Source organism: Acinonyx jubatus, chromosome B4, assembly GCF_027475565.1.
Source record: "Acinonyx jubatus isolate Ajub_Pintada_27869175 chromosome B4, VMU_Ajub_asm_v1.0, whole genome shotgun sequence".
Classification (NCBI taxonomy): Eukaryota; Metazoa; Chordata; class Mammalia; order Carnivora; family Felidae; genus Acinonyx; species Acinonyx jubatus.
In genome coordinates, this window is record NC_069387.1 from 44,840,656 (window position 1) to 44,863,619 (window position 22,964).

The 22,964-nt window shown below is 46.3% G+C and overlaps 1 protein-coding gene across 3 annotated transcripts in view; it reads left to right on the plus strand.

Annotated features, from left to right (window-relative positions):
- The window catches only part of ETV6 (ETS variant transcription factor 6), a 252,747-nt gene that overhangs the window by 206,757 nt on the left and 23,026 nt on the right, over positions 1-22,964 (plus strand). For all 3 annotated transcript variants that reach the window (XM_027035574.2, XM_027035575.2, XM_053225833.1), the window contains 2 exons: positions 6,193-6,327; positions 21,447-21,992. In XM_027035574.2, coding sequence (XP_026891375.1) covers positions 6,193-6,327; positions 21,447-21,992 — 681 coding nt within the window. The remainder of the gene's footprint in view (positions 1-6,192; positions 6,328-21,446; positions 21,993-22,964) is intronic.

The following is a 22,964-nucleotide window of genomic DNA, read 5'->3' on the forward strand; positions in this document are numbered from 1 at the left end:
AAGGAATGTACTGTGACTCTACGACTATTCATTGAGTCACTTGTTATTTCTTCAGTAGATTATAGGGCCTTGCAGATCATGTTCGTGGTTCTAAAGGTTGTTTTAAAGACAGGTAGAAGCCATTCTGCGTTTAAAGCAGAGACTGGGACGAGTGCAAAGGTACAAAGTGTGAGGAATGGATGTGGGGCGGTTGGCTTGGCTGGCATCCAGGAGCAAAGGTGGTAACTTGAAGTAGGACAGAACCAGCAGGGGATGATGCCAGGGCTATTTAGAAGGTAGAGTCTGAAAGTCTTGGTGACTGATGCTGGATGAGAGAAGGAGAGGAGTTAATTAAGCATGACTCCCAGGTTTCTGGCCTGATCAACTGGGCATTCGCTGGACTAGGAAACACCATGTGGGTCGTAAAGACTTACCCTGGACACATTAAGTGTGTGGTGTCCATATGTCACGCAAGAGGAAGTATCTAGGAGATGGCGGAAGGTTCTGGAGTTGAGAAGAAATTCCTGGCTGGAGTAGATTTAGCATAGACAGGCTGATTGAGGCCATGGGAGGAGATGAGATTCCTGGGGAGAAAGACTCGTGTGAGCCTGGGGAGCCTTAATAGTGCAGGGTTGGAGGAGGAAGCGCAGAGAGGTAGGAAAAAAATCCAGGAGGGGAACGTCTGAAGCCATGGAATGTTCTAGAAGGAGGCAGGTAGTGAGTGCTGCTGCTGAATGTTGCTGAAAGTCAGAGTCTCCAGGTACCGACCATCCTCCCCTGACGAGGTCAGCAGTCGAAGGGGAGAGTCGTGGCGATAGCAGAGCTGGTCAGTCCAGACAAGCTTGGCTGTGATGCAACCAGAAAAACAGCAGTAGTTGGAGGGGAAGATGAGGACGAGGGGTGTGTGCGTGTGCTTGTGTGTGTGCGTGTGCATGTGTGTGTGTAGAAAACAGGAAAACCTGACACTGCTCAAATGCTAAAGGAAGAATCCCATAGAAAGAGGCTGAAGATACAACTGTGTACTAGAGAGAGAGACTGAACTAGAAATGTCTATGTGACGTGATGTCAACTGGAAAAAGACATACTCGATACATACAAATGTGACTTCGTGCATTGTATATGCACTTTAAATACACAACTGTTGAAGCAAAGCAAATAGTTTCCAGATTTTTTGAGACACGTCTGTTACTAATTCTCACAATCACAAGGGGTGCCACCTCTTGGGCCCACATTATCGCAGACACAGGGCTGCTGCCTGTCCACATCATCTCACCTGTCTTCCTAGCAGCCCAGCCAAGTCTGTGGCATTGTTCTCACTTGAGACAAAAGAAGGTTAAATAAGCCATGAGTTAAGCCTCACTGAGAAAAGATATTTGCCCGGGGGCATGCAGCTGACAAGTAGAGGAACCAGGGTTTGAACTTGGGACTTCTTTGATCCAGAGCCCAAGCTCTTCCCTCTAATAGGAAGGAAACATAGATGACTTTAGCCCCCCAAATAGCATTTGTATGTTCTCAGCCTTCAGACAGGAGTTACGTTGAGAAGGCAACTTGTAGCAGGTTTGTTTACTCTCTACTTACCCGTTTGAAACAAATTACATATAAAATTTGTACTGTACTAAATACAATTTAGTATAAATTGTATTTATAAGTACTATTACTGTATATATACTGCATACTGCATACCTTATACTAATCCTGTGTAAATAAATACTATTTATAAATACTATAAACACTAAATACTAAAAAAGAATTTATTCTCAAAGTAGATGCCTGGCTTTTCACCATCAAGACCACCGGTGCAAAATTATATGTATGTGGAGCGTGTGGGTTTCTGTGCTGTATACGTATGTGTGCATATGCGCTGTGTGTGTGTGTGCATGCAAGTACAACACGCATCACATGTGTGCGTGTACCCAGGAGTACATCTAGGTCTTATGGGGCCTGAAGCTTATAATCTGGGGGACACAAGTAGGCCTAGGGCTCCTCCCGGGAGCCTATGCAGGAGAAAGCCTTGAAGCTCAACTAGCTTCTTGGCAACTCTACTTTGCACATACATGTGCGTCCATGAACTATGTATGTATGCACGAAGATACATAGAGAAACCAACCAGAGCTACTGCCCCTTAAACAATAGCCTTGGTTCCATTGTTTAGTACGATAACAGCACCTTTTACAGTCGGTACCGGGTATTTCTTTTCTGGGGAGACAGAGAAGATTTATCACGAATTAAATGGGCCAAGAATTTTTTGACAGGTGCTTTTGAATTCAAGCCAGTGGTCATTAGCTAAGTTAAATATACAGTGCTATGGCTCATGCTCTTTATTTTCAGCAGGCAAATAAATATAACATATATATTTTTTTTAATTTTTAATGTTTATTTATTTTTAAGAGACAGAGAGACAAAATGGGGGGTGGGCAGAGAGAGAGGGAGACACAGAATTTGAAGCAAGCTCCAGGATCTGGGCTGTCAGCCCAGAGCCCAACATGAGGCTCGAACCCATAAACTGTGAGATCATGACCTGAGCCAAAGTCGGACACTTAACCGACTGAGCCACCCAGGTGCCCCAAGTATAACTTATTTTTAAATGTCTTTTTTTAATCCAGAGATCTTTTTGTTAGTATTACTTTTTAGATATGATCTTCTGTGTATGTGAATATTTTAAGAGTGTAGCAAGAGAACAGGCTGGGTGTCGAAGGGAATAGGAGGTAGGGGAGATGGGATAGGATGGGAGGCCGCCTTTATTTATTTGGAAAGCTGTTGTAGACGAGACACATGTTCTGTGTTGTTCCAGAGCCAAAACTAGGAACCGAGGTCCACGAGATTGCAGGGGAGGCCAGGTTCCAACTTAACAGAAGAACTTCCTATCAACTCGAGCTGTCCAAAAATGGTTTGCTTATGTTAGTGGCCAGCTGCCCATCACTGGAAGTGCTCAGCCAAAGCTACTTCTTGGCAGGGGAAGGGGAGGCAGGGGACTTCTACTGAACACAAGTTTGAGTCGATCGAAGTAACCTCTAGAATCCTTTCTAAGATTGCAAGCTGTTATCGGGCACACGCTGTTACTGCCAACCACGCATACACAGGGCATGCACAGTAAGTTGGTTTTTCCCCCGTAGTAGTGATGCATTTGTGCTAAGCCAGCCACATTCCCCGACCGAGCCCCTGGTTGCTGAGGAAACATGTCTGTGAATGGACTGTTCCATCTATGGCCGTACTCTATGGTCTTAGAGTTAAATTTTCGCACCCATTAGTCAGCCGTCCCAGGTGGCACTTACAAATGTTACCTTACTGGTTCTCATAACGGGCTTATGGTTTAGGTAAGGAACTGGCAGAGTTCCACTCGATTCACCCCTCCCCTGCTTTCTTTTGCACAGATAGGAACCTTCTCTGCCTGGCTCCCTTTGCCAGCTGTGGGATGAGAGACAGAAGAGAGCCAGCACAGAAGGCTGAACAGGTCTAGGGCAGAGAACCTGTCAGTCCTTCCGTGGGGCTGCCCACCGGGCCAGGGGGAGGTGTTGGAGAAGCCAGTATGGGTGAATGGCCTCCCTTAACCTTTTTCTTTTCTGGAGGGAGAACATAACAATGACCATGACCCACACACCCCTTCTTTGTTCTCCCCGTGAGACTGCCTCAAGGGTCCGCAGGTCTGCCCTGTGCCACTTTAATAATATCAATAATGACAACGATGGTGGTGAGGACAGTGGTGGTCACAAAACCAGCTAGTGTTTGCTGAGTTATTACTATTTGCTGGTCGCCGTGATGTGCTTTTCACAGGGATCACCTCATCCAGTCCTCACACTGATTCTATGAGGCAGTTATTAACGTGACCATTTTAAAGACCAGGAAACTGAGAACTAGAGAGAGTGAAGAGCATGCCCAAGGCACCAGTCTGACTCCAGAGCATAGACTCTTCCCCATTCTGCTTTATTGCCTCACTTTCTATATGTACATAGAGAAGTGGAAACACAAAAAGAAGTGACCTGCCCTGGCTTTGACCACCTCCCAGCAGAAGAGTCTTTAACCACCTCACAGCGGGACATCTGCAGCCCTGGGAGGCACTCCCGAGGAGGGGCCAGCATGAACACACGTACCTCACCTGCTCCCTCCTTGAACCGTCCCAGCAGACTTCCAAGGCAGATGCTGTTTGCATCTTACAGGGAAGTTCAGGGACTTGCTCAAGGTCACCTGGTGCAGAGGGGCTGGGACGCAAGCCCAGGCGGCCGCATCTGCACGTCCGTGCCTTCCCCGCCACATCAGCCTGCCTCTCTGAACGAACAAAGTTGAACACCCTCACAGACACTAAATTTATATTTCCTGGCCTCCTCTTCCAAAATGGATACACTAATTACTGACCATTTTTTTTAGTAATAGTAATCATCAGGAACACATTTTTCAGTGTGTTCGTTTTCTCTTCTGCGTACTACCGAAATAAAGCATTGCTGAAACCCACAGGATAAAACCCAGCGGGTGTGAGGCCGTGTAAATTAAGAAAAGTTCAGGAAGACATTACAGTAAACCCAAAGAAACAAAGTGTTGATTAGGGACTTATTTTTGTACGCGATTAAAATATGAATCATTAAAATAGGACCGTATTTCAGGCTCTATATTCTCATCGCATCAGAGACGACATTACCATGACTACTAGGTTCAGATTAGATGGGCTCCAGGCCTCCTGAGCTCAGAAAACACAGTCGTGTGCACCACGGTTCTACCTGACACGGAACATTTGTAAAAGTCTGGCCCACGACACCTCTGCATCTTCTCACCCATGTCATCAAAAGGAAATTCCCAAGTGACATGCTTGTCTTCAGCTCTTTAAAGGCTTGTGCTTTATTTCATCGTAATAGTAAATAGTGTCACTAAGTAATAATGTTAATGACAACCAACACTCAAAGGTAGAGGAAGGAACAGAATCAAAGCAAAGACACAAAGGCACCTCAGGAGTCCCTTAGAACACAGCGATCTTGAACTTTATTTGGTACAAAGGGTTTGCAGAAAGAAAGAAACTAATATGGAGCGTTTCTTGGGTTCAGACAGAGTTTAAAAGAAAAAAATAATTCAGCAATAGCCCAAAATATGCAGTTAAATCAAGTGGTTCATTAAAGTATCTGTTAAAAATGGCTAAAATTAGAGACAAAAGCCCATTGTCTGGTGCAATTGTTGACTGCCTGCATATCTGTATTTGGAAGGGCGTAGGGGGACAGTCAGAAGCCTGTGGTATTTTAAAGATTCATCACCCACCCCTAAGGGGTTTTGAGCACCCACCTGCATTTTTGAACTTGAATCTAAGCCAAAGAGGTGGGACAAGACCATGACAGGTTTTGGGGGAGGTTTTGTTTTGCTAATTAACTACTCAGTGGACATTTTAAATACCAAATATATCAGAACAGAGGCACCTAGTTCAGACCAGCCCCCACCATCCTCTGCGAGGGGCTGACATCTAGAGATGATCTTCTAGAGGCCTGTAGAACCTTGGAGCGATGCCTGTGTGTATTTTTAAAGGAGGGGAGCATCCCAGAATGTGCCAGTTCTTTATAGGGTATCTTTAATAGTTAGCCCCTCTGACTGGAGTTGTGCGTTTTTCATACGCATTCTCTTCCTGCCTGGGGTTGGGATGGGTTTGAAAGGCTTTTGTTTTGTTTTGTTTTTTTCCTGTCAGAAGCTCTCTATGAATTGCCAGTGGAGCATCAAAAATTTTCATACTTAATGACTTCATCATTCTTCTTTGGTTAATCAGAAATGCAAGCAAAGATTGATAGGAAAATATTTTTCACAAGAATGATAGCAACAAATTGGAATCGTTGAAATGCCCAACAAAGTCCGGTGCCTTCCTGCGATGGGCTGTCATTTTGCAGCTAGTGGAGCCATTCAATAATGTGGAGAGAAAAAGAGACATACAAAACCCTAGTACAAGCCTGATTCTCACTATAAAACCATAGATAGTGGTAACAGGACTCCTTTCTCTGCACGATGGGATTATAGGTGCTTCCCGTTCTCTCGTTTTCAGCATTTTTTAAGCATTTTTTGTATATTCCTTTCATAATTTAAAAAGTCCAATTAAAACAACGATCCCATGGCTCCAACCTTAGGAGTTTCCCCTGTGTGCTCCATGCACATCTGGCCGACCATTACGTCATTGCCACCCATAGAGTCGAAGCCCAGTGTGTTAACTAAAATATTCCCTTTGCTCTAGTTCTCTTTCCGTTTTCTTCCCAGGTGATGTGCTCTATGAACTCCTTCAGCATATTCTGAAGCAGAGGAAACCTCGGATTCTTTTTTCACCCTTCTTCCACCCCGGAAACTCTATACACACACAGCCAGAAGTCCTACTGCATCAGAACCATGAAGAAGGTACCAGAGGAACCTTTTCTTTCCTTTCATCAGGGTTAGACAATCCAAAAGGTTTCATCGTTTATTGGATGTGTTGTTCCTATTCACGTGATTGGTTCGTCATTGAACAAACATGTATTGATGCCAAGGTGAATAGGACGGAATTGTGGTTCTCCACAATTCATAAAGAAATGAGATGCATAGATCCATGTATATCAAAGCACAGCTGTAATAGTGGGCACCATGAAGAGAGACAGGGAGGGGAAATTACATCCAGGCGCAAGCATCAGGGGCAGCCTCATAAAGCAGGTGCTTCTGGAGGCTTCCTTGATGGTGCAGCAGAATTCTGATAAGCAAGGATAAAGTGGGGAACCCTCTAGGCAGAAGAGGTAGGGTGGAGTGAGCCCCTGGAACAAAGAGCCATCAGATGACTTGGGTTATAGAGCTTATCTTCCCCCCCACACACACACCAGCCTTTTGTTCTAGAAAATATCAGACAGTAGAGATTTCTCCCAAATAGAGAAAATAAAGCAAATAAACCCCTGTGAGCCATCACCCTGTTTCAACAATAATCAACACTTTCCTTTGGCAGAGTTAGTCCAAGGAGGTTATATCGGACCCTGAGTGTAAAGGACTTTAATGAAGGAGCATAAGGGGGTCTTTGAAAATTTGTGAGTAGAGGGTACTAAGAGTTGGGGGACTCCAACCCTGTGAACTCTGATGGACCAGGGGTTCCACCTTCGTGCACCAAAGGTGGTTCCTTGCGGTGTGCTCAGCCTAAGTGCCTACTTCAGATGTACCCAGTGCTCCACTTCTCCAGTAAGCCCCAGTGGTCACAAAATCGTCAGTAGAAAACAGAAAAAAAGGCCAGAATTGACCTGGGGCCCCGGACCTTGTTCTAAAGCAGGTGTTTGGGTGCAGAAACCCGTTATTAAAATCTTACTTTGTGCCCTATTCCGTTGAACAGCGATGCCTCGTGCCTCTGAGGAACGTTATGTCCATGTTCTTCCCTCCACGAATCAGTTAGACAACAGACGTGGGGACCCAAAGTAACACTTTTAAACTTGTGCTTTCTCTTAGGACCTGATTTACTAGGGGCCTGAACCCCTGGTGCCTCGGGGGTATTTCCTTAAATCGAGTGGGCATCTTCAAGAGCAGGGCTAATAGTTTTGTTTTGTTGTTGGCAAAGCAAAAAATGAGAAGTTATTTGTTTTCTTAATTAACACTTCACAAAAGACAGCCTGACTCCGGGTGACCGCCATCGCTTCCTGGAGCCAAGCGCTTCACAGCAGGGCCCCTTGCTTTCCTGATGGAGAGTAAATGAGCGTTGCTTGCCTGCTCCCTGCCTGTTTCTCTCTCGTCCTTTCTTCCTCCTGCTCTACTCTGGCTTCATTTAGCCGCCGCCCTCCCCAACCCCCAACAATTCGGGTTCTCCGTCCTTTTGCACTTCCTGCCTTGTACATTTCCGGCTTTCGTCATTGCCAGCAGCGATTCCAGAGGAGGAGGTGGGTTTACTGAAGCTTGACATTAAGGCAAGAACCGTATTACCTAGCTTGCCTCTTCAGATACAAAGGTGAGGGATGGGCTTTTTTTCCCCTCCCCCTCTTTAAAAAAAAAACCCATTTGGAATTCCTGTTCCTCTTTTTATTCCCAGATGTGATTGGAGGCTTAATGGTCTCTCCTTCCTCCCTTCCCCTTGGTCTGATTTGACTCAGAAGTTAGCGTGTCGTTGTTCTCATTTGCCGGGGCTGATCAATAGAGAAAGCTGGGCTCACTGCCTCTCAGAGCTGCTGTCAGGCTAAGTAAATACAGACGCACCACTGCATACGCTGTAAGGAGCTGTGCTCTCGAGTGTTCGGATGGTGGTCGTGACGACTCAGTGGGTAAAAGAATGGAGTTAATGAGACCAAGGTCGAGGGCTTCATCACCCTTCAGACCGGTGATGAGCTCTGTCTCAGCTCTTAAAAGTAGTGTGTTCTCAGAGACCATTCCTTAAAGCTCTCAGCCAGCAAACAACACCTGAGGGCACAGGCCTGTTCAGACGCAGGGCGCGTTCTCTCAGGTGAACAGGTGGACGCACGAGAAGGGCGGTTTAGGTCTTTGTCAAATGGTGTCAAATGAGAAGCGCTCTACAAGGCATGGAGGTGATGTGAAGAGGCTGCCTGTCCCCAGACTGCCACTGGTAACAAGGGGACCCTCTAGAGAGGGGAATGGACTGGTACAAGTTCCCTATCTCTGAACGCCTCCCGCCTCTTTCCCTTTTCTCCACCAAAAAGAAGAACACATCCAGCTCAACATGAGTGATCTCTAGAATGAATACTGTTATGCTTGCTTGTGAATGGTAAAACACTAATACAGACATCTGTTAGCACACAGAAAGCTCTGGTCCTGAAAGAAGAGGCTCTAGAGTGAAATTATACATATCAAATACTCTAACCCCCAACGATCTGTTCCCCATAATTGGGGATACAGTCCTTTGGAAAAGTACGTTGCTGTTGACGTGACACAGAGATAATATGACAGAATGGAAGGACAACAGGGACATTGCGGAGGAGAATCGATCGGCCCCTCAACGGCCTGGCACAGGGAGGCGCAAAGACAGCGTTCCATTCACCCCCCGTGACTTCGCCTCATCCCTCCCACCTACTTTACCAACTCAGACATCCATCGCTGCACAATGGAAACTGATCTTGCCACACAGATCTTGGTGAATCTCGCAACCCTTCCCCCATAGGTCCCCCATCTGAGTACGTGACATTGAAATCACACTGGGCAGCCATGTGGCGGTGCCAGAAGCTAGGAGGTTGGTGTTAGGGCTCAGAGGCTCCCCTCCAGACCCTGAGGGGAGAGGTGGGCCATGATACTGTGTCCAGTTGGTCAGAGCAGACTCCTGACGTCCTCCTAGGTCTAGAGAGCCAGGATTGCCACTCTCTTCCCCTGCGTGCTTACGAGAACGCAGCATTATACATTAGAATTTCTCGCCCCTAGTGAGCCACGGTGACAGTGAAACAGGACTCCCAGCAAGTATGCTGGGCAATGGGCATGAGCCAGGACCACCCCAGACAAGCCAGCACGCATGGTCAGCTTAGATGACATTTTTGAAAGGGCGGGATTCTGGAGTCGGGAGAGCAGGCTCTAATCCTCTATTCTGCCAAAGCTTAAGGGCTGAGTTACTCTTCTCTGGCCCTCAGTTTCCCCAGCTGGAGGACAGGGATTACCCCGAATGGTCTCCACTCTCCTGCACTCTCAACTCCTGCATTCCCTCCGAAGTCTGGGTTCTCCCTGGGCGATAGGAAGATGGCCAAGACATGTGATCTACCTTCAGGGCCTTGGGTAACTAAAATCCAGAAAAACCTAAATGTGTCCTGCATGATGTTGCTCAGAAACAGCTGAACATCACATCTGTCCTCACTTGTGTCACCTTATCAAGAACTGCCGATGATATTACCCCTCTGAGTAGTCAAACCAAGAGTGGCACGGTTCCTTTATCACGTGACGAAAGCCTCCATTCCAGCGGATCCCTTTTCTTTGATTGTTGTGACTCGTTTTATCAGCATGCTATGAACGAGTTAGATGTGAGGTAGATCGTGACGTAGGAAGGAGACGAACCGAAAAACGATAGCGCTTCTTGGTTCACCAAAACCAGGAGGTAAATGTCTTCAAAAATGTCAAGTCGGCAAATGATGATAAAATAAATGTATTTGGTCACACACAGTTATATCAACTTCTTTTGACACCGTAGGTCCTGAAATCAGTTACTTTTAGCTTCCATGGAGTAATTACAAAGAAAGACTTTGTTCCAAAGCGTATATCCGATCGCTGGTAGGCCTTTGGTGGTAAAACTGCTTGAATCGTGATTCCCTGAAAGCTCAGGGAGCAATATGAAATGTGCTTCTGGCTCTGCAGAGTCACCCCTGTAGGACTGGCTCTGCACAAGTCTGTAGGGACAAGGAACAAGATTTGTGTTTATCATGTGCCGTCATCCGGTGACCCCTCTGGGCATCCTCTCACCCTTTCAGCTCTGTAGTCCCACCCTCTCCTCTGCCCCATCTAAGGGAGTGGGAGGTGATTTTCAATCACTTTAATTTTAATTTTTTTAAGTCCTTATTCATTTTGGAGAGAGAGAGACACATAGAGGGTGAGTGGGGGAGGAGCAGAGAGAGAGGGAGACGCAGAATTCCAAGCAGGCTCCAGGCTCTGAACTGACAGCACGGAGCCTGACGCGGGGCTCGAACTCACGGACCATGAGATCATGACCTGAGCTGAAGTCAGATGCTTAACCGACCGAGCTACGCAGGTGCCCCTAATCACTTTAATTTGAAAATATTCACACACGCAGGGCTGTGATTGTTTCTGCAACAGTGGACACACTTTTAAGACACAAGTTTTGCTCTGGAGCAGCCCTTGGTCACCAGGTGGACACGGACATCGTAAGTGGTGAGAACGTTCCCGTGTCACAACAGTTGACCTCGATTCTCCGTACAACCAGCACACGGTGACGGCCCAGAGAACAGAGAGAAGTCATTTTTCCGTGGGGAGTGAGGGGGGTGGCATGCGTTCCGGGATAGCCCACAGATTTTCATTTATGTGATTGCTTTATGGCAAGAAATGTTTTGCTTCACCCCACCCCCCCCTCTCTACTACCAAATCCGAGTGCCCAAACACTGCTCTGGAGGAAGAAAATCTTACACAATTCTAATGAGATCATTAAAGAAGATGAGGTCTGTGAATCTGCTTCATAGTGACAAAATAACAGCTAACGTTTATTGGGTCTTTGCTGTGTGCCCAGCCCTGTTCTAAGCTCTTACGTGTCTAAACCATTTCTTCTTCGCAACTACCCTATAAGGAAGGTAATGTTATCCCCACCTGATGGATGAGGAAATAGAGGCCAAGAGCCCCCAGATTACACACTTACCGAGTGCCCTGGGTCTGCTTCGCTCTGATGCCTGTGTTCATTCCATTGCAGCATGAATGAGCTAACCAAATAACATTTTTGTTAATGTGTCTTGTGCACATTAATTCCTGGAAACAGGACCAAAGATGGGGCAATGAGAAGAACTGGGGAGACCAGGACCCCTGACTGGGGTACAGGATGGCAGGTGCCCGGCAAGCCTGCTTACAGTTTTTCTGCCTCACCGCACTTGAAAATCGAAACAAACAAACAAAACCGTCAGAGATAACTTTTGAGATACCGCTGTATGTCTGCAACTCACCATACTAAAAACTCACGCTAATTCGGACTGCCTTAACCCACTAGAGATCGTTGACCGCCTCAGAACAAATGGACTTGGCATGAAGAAAATCCCCAGCCTGGGAGAAGTGTGGGCTCGGAGTCAGACACTGGCTTCTGAGAGCAGGAGCGCTGGCTATCACCCCCTTGGGAACCAGCCCTTTGGCTCCCTTGGAGCTGGCCCCTCAGGATAGCTGCTGAATAGGCACCCGGGTAGATAAAGTTTTTAGCTGATCCAGCCATCCTCTTACTGGTTGCTGTAAAAACTTCCCTGATTCTCTAGTCTTACTGGAACCGTGTTGATGAGATTAAGGTGTCAGGGAGGCCATTGGCTAGGGTTTGACATCTGTGTTAATCCTGTAATGCTTACCGGAGCCAGAGAGCACAATGGGGTTGGTGTGTGTGTGCCCACAGGCTCTGGATCCCGACCATCTGGGTTCAGATCCCAGCTCCCCTGTGTACGGCTGTGTGAGTTTAAGCAAGTTGCTTAACTTCCTTGTCTCTCCGTTTCCAGCTGTAAAAGGAGGATAATGGCAATACCCGTTGGATATGATTGATCTAAGAAAAGAATCAAGTTAGTGTGGCACATGCCCTTAGAACAAGAGCTGTCACTCAGTAAATGTTACTCATTACCATTATTGGATATTTCTTACCACTTTTGGGTTGGGGGTTTTTCTTCCACCTAAAAAACGTTTCATTGTGATTAAATATGCATAACATCATCTTAGCCATTTTTAAAAAATTTTTTTGGCATTTACTCATTTTTGAAAGGCAGTGAGAGACAGAGCATGAATGGGGGAGGGGGAGAGAGAGAGTGAGACACGGAAACAGAAGCAGGCTCCGAGCTGTCAGCACGGAGCCCGACGCGGGGCTCGAACCCACGGGCTGCGAGATGATGATGACCTGAGCCGAAATGGGCTGCTTAACCGACTGATCCACCCAGGAGCCCCTCATCGTAGCCATTTTTAAGCCATTCTAAACCATTTTGCATACAGTCGGGTAGTGTAAGCATGTTCACATTGCTGTGCAATGGTCGGGGTTTTTGTTTCTCTTACCTCCAATCCCAGCCGTCCTAATCATTTCAGTTATTGTGACTAAACACACTGTGTGTGGACACCGGGTTTGTGCATCCCGGACACAGGGAGGGCCTTGCTGCCTCCCCACGCCCTGATAACAGAATTCCTTCACAGGCACACCAGGCCCCCTGCGTTACATTCTATGGGAAAATACATTTCAAACACCAACCCCAGTTGCTCTCAGGGCACAGCCTGTTTTGAAAATGAGTGGTGCTCATATTTTGTTACCTCACTGTAGCAGGCACAGGCTCGGTCCTCCGTGACCCCGTTGGGACCCTTCCAGCTGTCTTCTCTCACAGTTAAGCACCGCAAGGTTAACCTCTTGTGCCCCTTTCAATTCTGTGATTCTTGGGTCTGGCTGGAGACAGTGAGGTCCCCCCAGAGGAAGACCAGCAAATCTTGACTTCCTGTTGTCCCCCCGGGACACCAGGGAACACTTTTGCCCTTGGCCTCCTCATTCCCACTCTTCTCTTAACTCCTCCTCCCCCTGTCTAGGGCCCCTTTGTCCTGCTTTGCTTCCTATGTTTCAGAGGCTGGGGCAGTGTGACCTTTTACCCTCTGACCCTTGTCCTCTGATGGAACATTTGATTGTGACGGGAGAGTGTGGAACCCTGACGTGGTGCACAGAGCCTCTTCATCTGTCTAGACCATCAGTCGCCTTCAGAGAGGGCCCGCTCACCTTCCCCACCTCCTCTGGCGTCCTCCAGTCAGGTGGAGGCTGCCCGTAGCCAGGGGCTAGCTGGCTCTATTAAACCAGAAACTTGAGTGCAAGAGATCCGTAATATGCATGACTAACTCTCCCCAGGTACCCGGGAAGTTTTCAAGAAACTTCCTCTTAGCCCTGGGGAAGTGCTCTCTGAGCGCTTTGAGATAAGGGGACTGGGGCGGTTGGGGTTCACCTCCAGAGCAGGAAGCCCTCTGTTATCTTGCTCTTTCCCCTCTCCAGCACTCTGACTTATCTCTGTGCCACCCTGACCCCCTCCCTATAAATGATTCACAGGGTTTACCCCCACATGTCTAATTGGCTCATTTGAAACCTGACCCCGCTGGTTTCTTCATTCACTTCTTTTGTGTGGCTTTACTGAGACTGAGGCTGGCAGACTGGCTCTGTGCCGTCTGTGCTGAGCCACTGGCAGAGGCTAGCCTGTTTGGAGGCTGTCCTGCCCACAGCCAATAAAGATGAAACCTCAGAGTCCTGCAGTTCACCTGCCTTGAGTTTTCTGGGAGCTCACGTAGGATTCATTGTTTACGACCTCACGCATCTGTGCATCATACGCTCCAAACTTCTGGTTTTCTTCTCAGGCCCTTTAGTGACAGTTGCAACTTGCGAGGTGCATAGACTGAAATGGGCAGGTGGAAGTCAGTGGAATATCTCAGTGGGACCTCTTGGAAAAGGAAGGGGCCGGTGGTGGTGGCAGGGTGGGGGGCGATGTGTTAGTATGCTAGGTCCACCATAACAAAGTACCACAAATTGGGTGGCTTAAACAACGGATTTATTGTCTCACAGTTCTGGAGGCTAGAAGTCCAAGATCAAGGTGAGGTCAGGATCGGTTCCTTCTGAGGGCTGGGAGGGAGAGGCTGTTCTGTGCCTCTCTCTTAGCTTCTGGTGGTCTGCTGGCCACCTTGGGTATTCCTTGACTGGTAGATCTCTGCCTTCATCATCACCTGGCATGCGCCCTGTGCACATTGACTCATAATTCAGCACCCATAGCCTTTGCTTGTGTTTTTTTATGTGTCTCTTTTCTCCATTAGACTATTATATCCTTGAGAGCAAGGACCACTTTTCCTTACTCTTTGCATCCAAGACTCTACTTGAAATACGGTTGGCATCACAGAAGGTTATGTGGTTCAATGCATAGTTTGTAATCGCTGTGTGGCAAAACCGTCCCCCTCCGTTCATGTAATCTGTGCCTGTCTATGTGTCCAAATTCTCCTTTTCATAAGTGCACCAGTCATATTGTATTAGAGAACCCCCCATTCTAATATGACTTTATCTTAAGTGATGACATCTGCAACGACCCTATTTCTAAATAAGGTCACATTCTGAGGCATAGGGGTTGGGACTTCAATATATGAATTGAAGGGTATGGGAGAAGAGGCAGGCAGCACAGTTCAACCCATAGCAAGGGGTGACAGACCCTAAGCATGTGTAGGAAATCTATTTTGAATTGCACCTGAAGACCAAGAGCATTTAATCTCTATAGCTCTTCGTATCATTTGTGGTTCCCACTAATCTTTTACAAAGTCATGCTGGGAAGTGGTTCCTTTCAGAATGTGGAACACAGTGGACTGAGGCCAATTGAGTAAGTCACCTGCTGGGCCTGTTGATTTGCATCTCACTGACTAGCTTCTCTTATCATCGCTGCCCATGGCCTTGGGAAAGCATAGTGGTGGAAATGTCATCCTGGTGTGTGAGATACAAGCTCCAGCCTTTGCTCTACCCTGGAAATTTCCTACTTAAAGCCCATGACTTTTTTTTAATGTTTATTCACTTTTTTGAGAGACAGAGTGTGAGCAGAGCAGGGGCAGAGAGAGAGGGAGCCACAGAATCCGAAACAGGCTCCAGTCTCCAAGCTGTTAGCCCAGAGCCCGACATGGGGCTCAAACTCACGAACCGTGAGATTATGACCTGAGCCGAAGTCGGACGCTTAACCGACTGAGCCACCCAGGCGCCGCAAAGCCCATGACTTTTAACCAAAGGCAGTTTTTGTTGGTTTGAGTTTACTAGTTATTCATTATTTATAACATGTTTAAATTGGGTCAAATTTTGATGAATTTTAAATAGACAAACTTTTCTAATGAGTACAAGAAAAGAAGACAAAAGAAATCAGACCTTTTTTGTGCTCGTCACATTTAAAGTCTTAATTTATTTGGGCTGTTTGGGATTATTTGTACCTAAAAGAGGTCTGCAAAGAGAAAGGTTTGGGATTAGAAAACACTTTCAACCAGGATGGGTTCCCTACCAGTCCTTGGTCGTCCCTGCCCCCTTCCCTCCATGCCCACACTGACTAATTATGTGTGGCTTTCTTGCGCATTTCCCTCCCGTATCAAGACCTTCAGACCGAGGGCAATGTGGATAATTTCCCAGCTCTCCAGCTGGGCAGTTCACCAAGAACAAACCCAGACATCAAGGCCAGACCAAAAAAATCTTCTTGTTTTAGACAGAAGACTCCTACATCTGGGGGATTTAATGCACCCACTGTCCGCTCAGTGCATTTCCTGTGTCCGGAGCTTCTCTGCCTGCCGGCTCTGGTCTCAGAAGTTTCCATCCCCTGCTGCCAACTTGTAATAACAGGGGCAGCAGGCGGCAGGGTAGGAGCGTCATAGCCTACTCCATACGTGGGCGCATGCTTTGCAAACTGAAACAAAGCTTGGAAGGTCTTATTGCAGGACTTTCGGCCTTGACAGTGGTTGTGCCCAGACCACCAGGAGCCTGGAATTAAATACCCTTGGATCCAGTTCTCTACCATTAATGTTATCAACTTCATCAAGTACTTCCTCTTTGAGTGGTGTCTGCAGAGAAATAAATAAATCAAGCTCCTCCAAGTCCTGTTCCTGCCTGGACCCAGAGTCAAAAGTACAATCTGAGTTGGATTATCCAGAGCACTGTCTCCCTCCTTCATTGTTCCCAAAGATCTGGGCAGGAACGGAGAGTGAAATCTCTCCAGGACATTACATCAGTTCCTCTTTTACCCTTGGCATGAAAATTCTTCCTCTCATAGTCCACCCAGACTTCCTAAGGCTTGCCCCGAGCTCACACCCATAGGCTGATCCTTGAAGCCCAAGACATCAAAGAAAGCCTGCAGGTGACCAGACTACTGGCCAACGCCTGTTTCTGTTTTGAAATTTGTAAGACAGGAAATGGACTCAGGAAATAGGATTTTTCAGTACACGGTCTTCATCATCCTTAGGTATTGTTAAACCTTAATAAGCTTTTAAGTAAAGGGAGAAAATGGCATTGAGAAGAAAATGCATGAAACTTCGAAATGCAACCGTTTTAAGTAGTTGCTTATTGTGATCGTGTTCTGTGACAGAGAAGAGAGAAATTCATTTTTGTGGACAGCAGAGTTGAGATCCTTATTAGCTATGAAAGGAAAATCTGCCTCATCCCCAAAAGATGGCAGGTCATTTTATCACGCTAATAATCTCAGCCATTAAAGTTAACTCCGTGGGGGGGCGCCTGGGTGGCTCAGTCAGTTGAGCGTCCGACTTCGGCTCAGGTCATGATCTCGCGGTTTGTGAGTTAGAGCCCCACATCGGGCTCTGTGCTGACAGCTCAGAGCCTGGAGCCTGCTTCGGATTCTGTCTCTCCTCCTCTCTCTGCCCCTCCCCTGGTCATGCTCTGTCTCTCTGTCTCTCAATAATAAATAAACGTTAAAAAAAAAAAAAATTAACTCCGTGGGCCTAATCAGTTAAGTACCCTGTAAGCATGTATTTGCGTTTGGGTTAAAGTGAAGAATTTAGTACTTGTTATCCCAACGTGTATCCTTGCAAGCTTGACTAAGTACTTATAAAAACAAAAAACAGGGGCACCTGGGTGGCTTGGTCGGTTAAGCATCCGACTCTTGGTTTCAACTCAGGTCATGATCTCATGGTTTCATGAGTTCGGGCCCTGCATCAGGCTCTGCACTGCCAGAATCCCTTCTTGGGATTCTCTCTCCCTGTCTCTGTCTCTCTCAAAATAAATAAATAAAACTTAAAAAAAAAAAACTTTTTATAGTGGAAAATATCAAACTTACACAAAATTAGAATTAGTTAATGAGCCACCGTGTACCCATCACAAGCTCCATTAATCAATTCATGACCAGTCTTGTTTCTTCTGTGCCCCACCTACTCTCTGCTTTCAAATTAATTTCATTTCAAATTAATTTAAAGCAAATTCTGGATATAATTTCATCTGTAAATATATCAGTACAGGTCTGAAAAGATAAGGACCCTTTATGAAATCATAAACCCAAAACCATCACATCACCAGAAAACTAACAGTTCTTCGATATCATCAAATACCTTATTAATGTTCACATTTTTTCCAACTATGTGATAAATGTTTTTACCATTTCCTTGAATCAGAATCCAAGCAAGCGTCTATACATTGCAGATGGTTTATGTGTCTCTAAGTCTCCTTAAATCTTTAGGTCTCCATCCATATCTTTCTTGTGCACATACTTGAGCTCTCTCTCTCTCTCTCTGGGTGTTTAAAAGGAGTTATCCATAATTAGTATAACTTTCCCTGTGTACGTAGTGTATCTTTTTCCCCACTTCTGGTTGCTTTGGGGATTTTCTCTTTATCTTTGGTTTTTAGCAGTTTGACTATGATATGCCTGGATGTAACTTTTGTATTTATCCTGCTTGGTATTTGCTGAGCATCTCGGGTCTTTAAGTTTGCTGTTGTTGTTGCTACCAAATTTGGGAGCCATTTGGTCATTATTCTTTTTCTTTTTTTTTTTCTTTTTTTTTTTTCTTTTGGCTTCATTCTTTCTGTTCTCTCTTTGGATTCCAATTACATATCCATTAGACCATTTAATATTGTTCCACAGGTCACTGAGGATCCATTTGTTTATTTGGTTTTGTTTTTAACTTTTATTGATCTGTCTTCAAATTTATGAACCCTTCCTTCTGTTATCTCTAATCTGTTGTTAAGTCCATCCAGTCCAATCTTTCATATACTGTATTTTTCAGTACTCGAATCTTTTTTTATATAGTATCCATTTCTCTTCTGAAATTCTCTGTTATATCTCATTATGACCATCATTTCCTTCAAGTGCTTACCCTTAAATTTCTCAATATCCTTTAGGGTTCTTTTTTGCTAATACTAACACCTAGATTATCTCAGAGTCTTTTTCTGTTGACTGCCTTTCCTGTTGATTATGGGTCACATTTTTCTGTTTTGTTTTGTTTTGTTTTGTTTTGTTTTGTTTTCACATATCCAGAACATCTTTATTGAATACTGGACATTACACGTGATACATTGTAGAGACTCTAGATTATGTTACATTCCTCTGAAGAATGTTGATTCTTGTTCCAGTAGGTAAATGACTAGCCAGTCACTTTGAATTTGTGGTGACTTGGTCCTGCATTTGGTTAAGGCAGATCCATTTCAGTTTTGCCTTTAGCCCTCAAGAAAATCCCTTTGTTCTGGAGCATAGTCCTTACTCCTAAGGTGTGGCCGTTCTGGGCTAATAAACAGCCTGAGGTGTTTACAGAGCCTTTGTTGCTAGGATTCAAATTCTGAATTCTGTCTCCAATACAGGGGCCAGTAACTGACATTCCTGCTCTTATCTTTCAGCCATACAGCTGTTGCTTTCCACTGAGCTCTTTAGAGCTCCCCCTGCACATGCGCTGTCCAGGAGCACATGTTAAGGATTCGAGGGAACTTTATGTGCCAGTTTAGCGGCTGCTCCCCCTGAGGCTCTCTCCTTTATGGGTTTGCTTTCTCAATTTTTTGCCATTCGGGCAACTCCACACTCTATTCCCTGACAGATTACACAACTTCCGGTTCATTTTCTACCGGCCGCCTGCTAACGTGAACTGGGGAGGACCCTCGGGGCTACATAAATTTGGATCTCACCTGTGCACTTCTCTTCCTTCCAGAGTGAAACCCCCTTCAGTGTTCTCCAGTACCTTCAAATAACTTTTATAAATGTTCCGTCATTTCTATATGTAGGAATGTTAGCTGGGTACAAGCCACTCTGTCATCTGTCAGACTGGAATCGCCTTCTCCTTTATTACAGAAAGGTGCTGGCCTACCGAATACTTCGCCTGCCTTCGCATAGAGCCTGGAGACCAGGCCTTAGGAGAATATTGACACACCCCTCATTCTGTTTTATAGCTGTGTAGTCCTTCATTGTTTGCAGATAGAGTATAATTTATTAAGCCAGTCTCCTACTGATAGCTGTTCGAGCGAGTAAGCACTTTTAGATGCATGGCAGCAGGCTACACGTTAGTTACGAAATAAACCCTTTGCCTGCGAGCAGGTGATCTTCTAGTGATCGTGAACAATATTTCTTTTGTTCACTGTCTCCTGTAACAGATCTAGAGGCATCCCCATTTTTCTGTTAATCCTTTGTAAAACTTGGACCACCCAGTTTGGGCCACCACCTTAGTCTCTGTCTACTAACCCTATCAGATTCCTGGGTCCCCTTTGTACGTTCTTCCTATAGATATTACCATGATGGACAAAGGAGATATCTTTGACTTGCTTGACTTAGAATCATGGGCAAATCTCTGACCACAGCAAGGACCTGAAAGCGTGTGCCTCCTTTTGGTGCAACAGCTCTGGGAACAGAGGCGGCCAGAGAAACCTCACGAAGATGAGTTTGAGGCACTATAGCAAGTTCTGTTTTTGTAGGCAGATTTTTGTTCCTTCCCTCCCCTAAGCAGGTGCTCCTAAAGCCACACATAGGCTGGTCCATCCCTCAACCCAGCCCACAGGACTACTTCTGTTGCTGAGCTATGTACTCTTCTGATGTTGTCCCTGCTCTCAAGTATCACCAGCTTGGAAGTTCAAGGGGGATAGGGTGGAGGCACTGTTGGGGTGCCCATCCCTCCTTTTCCTTCCTTACCTCTACCTGTCTATGAGCATTCATAGGGTCTGTGCACTCAGAAACAAAATGATCCTGGGGCGCCTGGGTGGCTCAGTCAGTTAAGCGTGCAACTTCGGCTCAGGCGATGATCTCGCGGTTTGTCAGTTCGAGCCCCACATCTAGCTCTGTGCTGACAGCTTCGGATTCTGTGTCTCCCTCTCTCTCTGCCCCTCCACTGCTTGCACTCTGTGTCTCTCTCTTTCTCTCAAAAATAGATAATCATTAAAAATTAAAAAAAAAAAAAAGATCCCAAATCTTCTTTCAAGATTGTCATTCTGTAAATCAGACCCACTGTCCATGCTTAGAGCAGGTTTTGATACTTTTCCCCCTGGTTTCTGTATAGCAAAGCGGCAGGAATTGTAATGGGTACCTGCCAGAGTACTTACCAGAGTCTGGGTCTAATTCCCTGTCTGTGTGTCTTTGAGTAAGTTGCTGAACTTCTGTATGCCTCCTTTTTATCACCTGTAAAATAGGAATAATGGTATTAGCATCTCCTACTTAGGAGTGTTATACATTTTAAACTGTATAATCCAGTACCAAGGATATAGTAACTGCTTTAGCAGTAGTATAATAGTGTCATTATCATTAACACCAACAACAATGCCCCGGAGGTAGAGAATACATACATTTAGTGATGAAAATGTAAGCCCGTGAAAGTATCTGGAAAGCAACCCTTAAGGAATCCAAAAGCCACATCCAAGAGTCAAGTAACAAAAAGCTAAAGAACACAAATTTGGCTTCCTTGTGTTTATAAGCTACTAGTAAGTGATTAATGGAAAGCTTGTGGTCATTCTTAGCCTGTCTAGTGTAGGAAAAGAATTTCAAGTATGTGCACTTTGTTTTTTTTTAAATTTTTTAATGTTTATTATTTTTGAGAGAGAGAGAGAGAGAGAGAGAGAGAGACAGAGAGAGACAGAGAGCAGGAGAGGGGCAGAGAGACAGAGAGGGAGATACAGAATCCGAAGCAGGCTCCAGACTCTGAGCTGTCAGCACTGACCCCGATGCGGGGCTCGAACCCACAAACCATGAGATCATGATCTGAGCCAAAGTCAGATGCTTAACTGACTGAGCCACCCAGGTGCCCTTTTCATTGTTTTTTTAAACAGCAAAAAAGACATTCCATATCCAGGGACGAAAGGTGCTACCCAGCACACACACGGGCTCCAGTGCTCACTACCTTTATAACCACAGCAGGCTCCCTCTCCGGACAACTCACCGGGGTCAGTGACGGTCTCTTCCTCTGCTCCACAGATAATTGTGTCCAGAGGACCCCGAGGCCTCCGGTGGAGAACGTGCACCACAACCCCCCCACCATTGAACTGTTGCATCGGTCTAGATCGCCTGTCACAGCCAATCACCGGCCTTCTCCCGACCCCGAGCAGCGGCCCCTCCGGTCCCCCCTGGACAACATGATCCGCCGCCTCTCCCCGGCCGAGAGGGCCCAGGGGCCGAGGCTCCACCAGGAGAACAACCACCAGGAGTCCTACCCCCTGTCAGTGTCTCCCATGGAGAATAACCACTGCCCGCCGTCCTCCGAGCCCCACCAGAAGCCATCGAGCCCCCGGCAGGAGAGCACACGCGTGATCCAGCTGATGCCCAGTCCCATCATGCACCCTTTGATCCTGAACCCCCGGCACTCCGTGGATTTCAAACAGTCCAGGCTCTCCGAGGACGGGCTGCATAGGGAAGGCAAGCCCATCAACCTGTCCCATCGGGAAGACCTGGCGTACATGAACCACATCATGGTCTCTGTCTCCCCGCCCGAGGAGCATGCCATGCCCATTGGGAGAATAGCAGGTAGGTGAGCGCCGCCCCCCTCACGACAACTCCAGCCTCAGGGGAGACCTGACAAGCCCCGCTGTCTCCCCAGCCTTGCAGCTGGCCTCACACGGGTTCCCAATTAGGTGCCCTCGAAGGTTCTGTGAGGGCAAGCGGAGGCTTCTGCCTGAATGAAGTGAAATCCCTAATGGGCTAGTTAATGAGCCGCTGGGATGGAGTAGTTAATGAGCCTCAGAAATGTTAAGAAACAAATGTCCTACGTCCAGCTTACAAGGAGAGTCACATCAGAATCATGGCTAAGCGAAAACATTTAAAATAAAAGGTTTATGAGCATGCTAATGGCCCTGTCTTGAAGTTTCCAGCAGCTAATTAATGACCAGACACAGCATAAAGAACCTTTGTCTCAGATTCAGACCTGTAATTCTGTCCCGTGGGCAGTAACTCAACGTAGCCTTCACCTTGGGAGAAGGTGGGAGAGAAAAACACGATTATGGTATTGGAGGCAGATGTTCCCGGGTCATTTGGACAGAGGAAACCACTCCCGAATTCTTCTCCTTTTATGATGACAAGCCCAAATTTGCTTCCCTCAGACAAGAAACGAGTGGAAACCAGTGGGAAAAAATCTACACATTGTGTTGTGCTCGTCTGCCCGTAATTTACATGAAGTCATCCCCCAGACACTTACTCCTCCAGCCACTTGGCAAGGGCAGCTCTTTTCCTAGAGCATCTCTCCCTTCAGGAGACAGTTGTTGAGCACCTACTATGCACAGATAAATGCATCAGGAAGTAGGGGGACACAGAGCTGATGGAACAGTTGTCTCCTCAAGGAATTTAATATTTACTGGCGGAGACAGATGGGAAAACCACTAACTAAGCTGTAAGGCACGGTGAAATCAGTCATATGTCCCATTCATTCGGTACACGAGCACTTATCGAGTGCTGACTGTGTGCTAGGATAATTAAGTCCTGTGGAAGCAAAGCAGGGAGAAG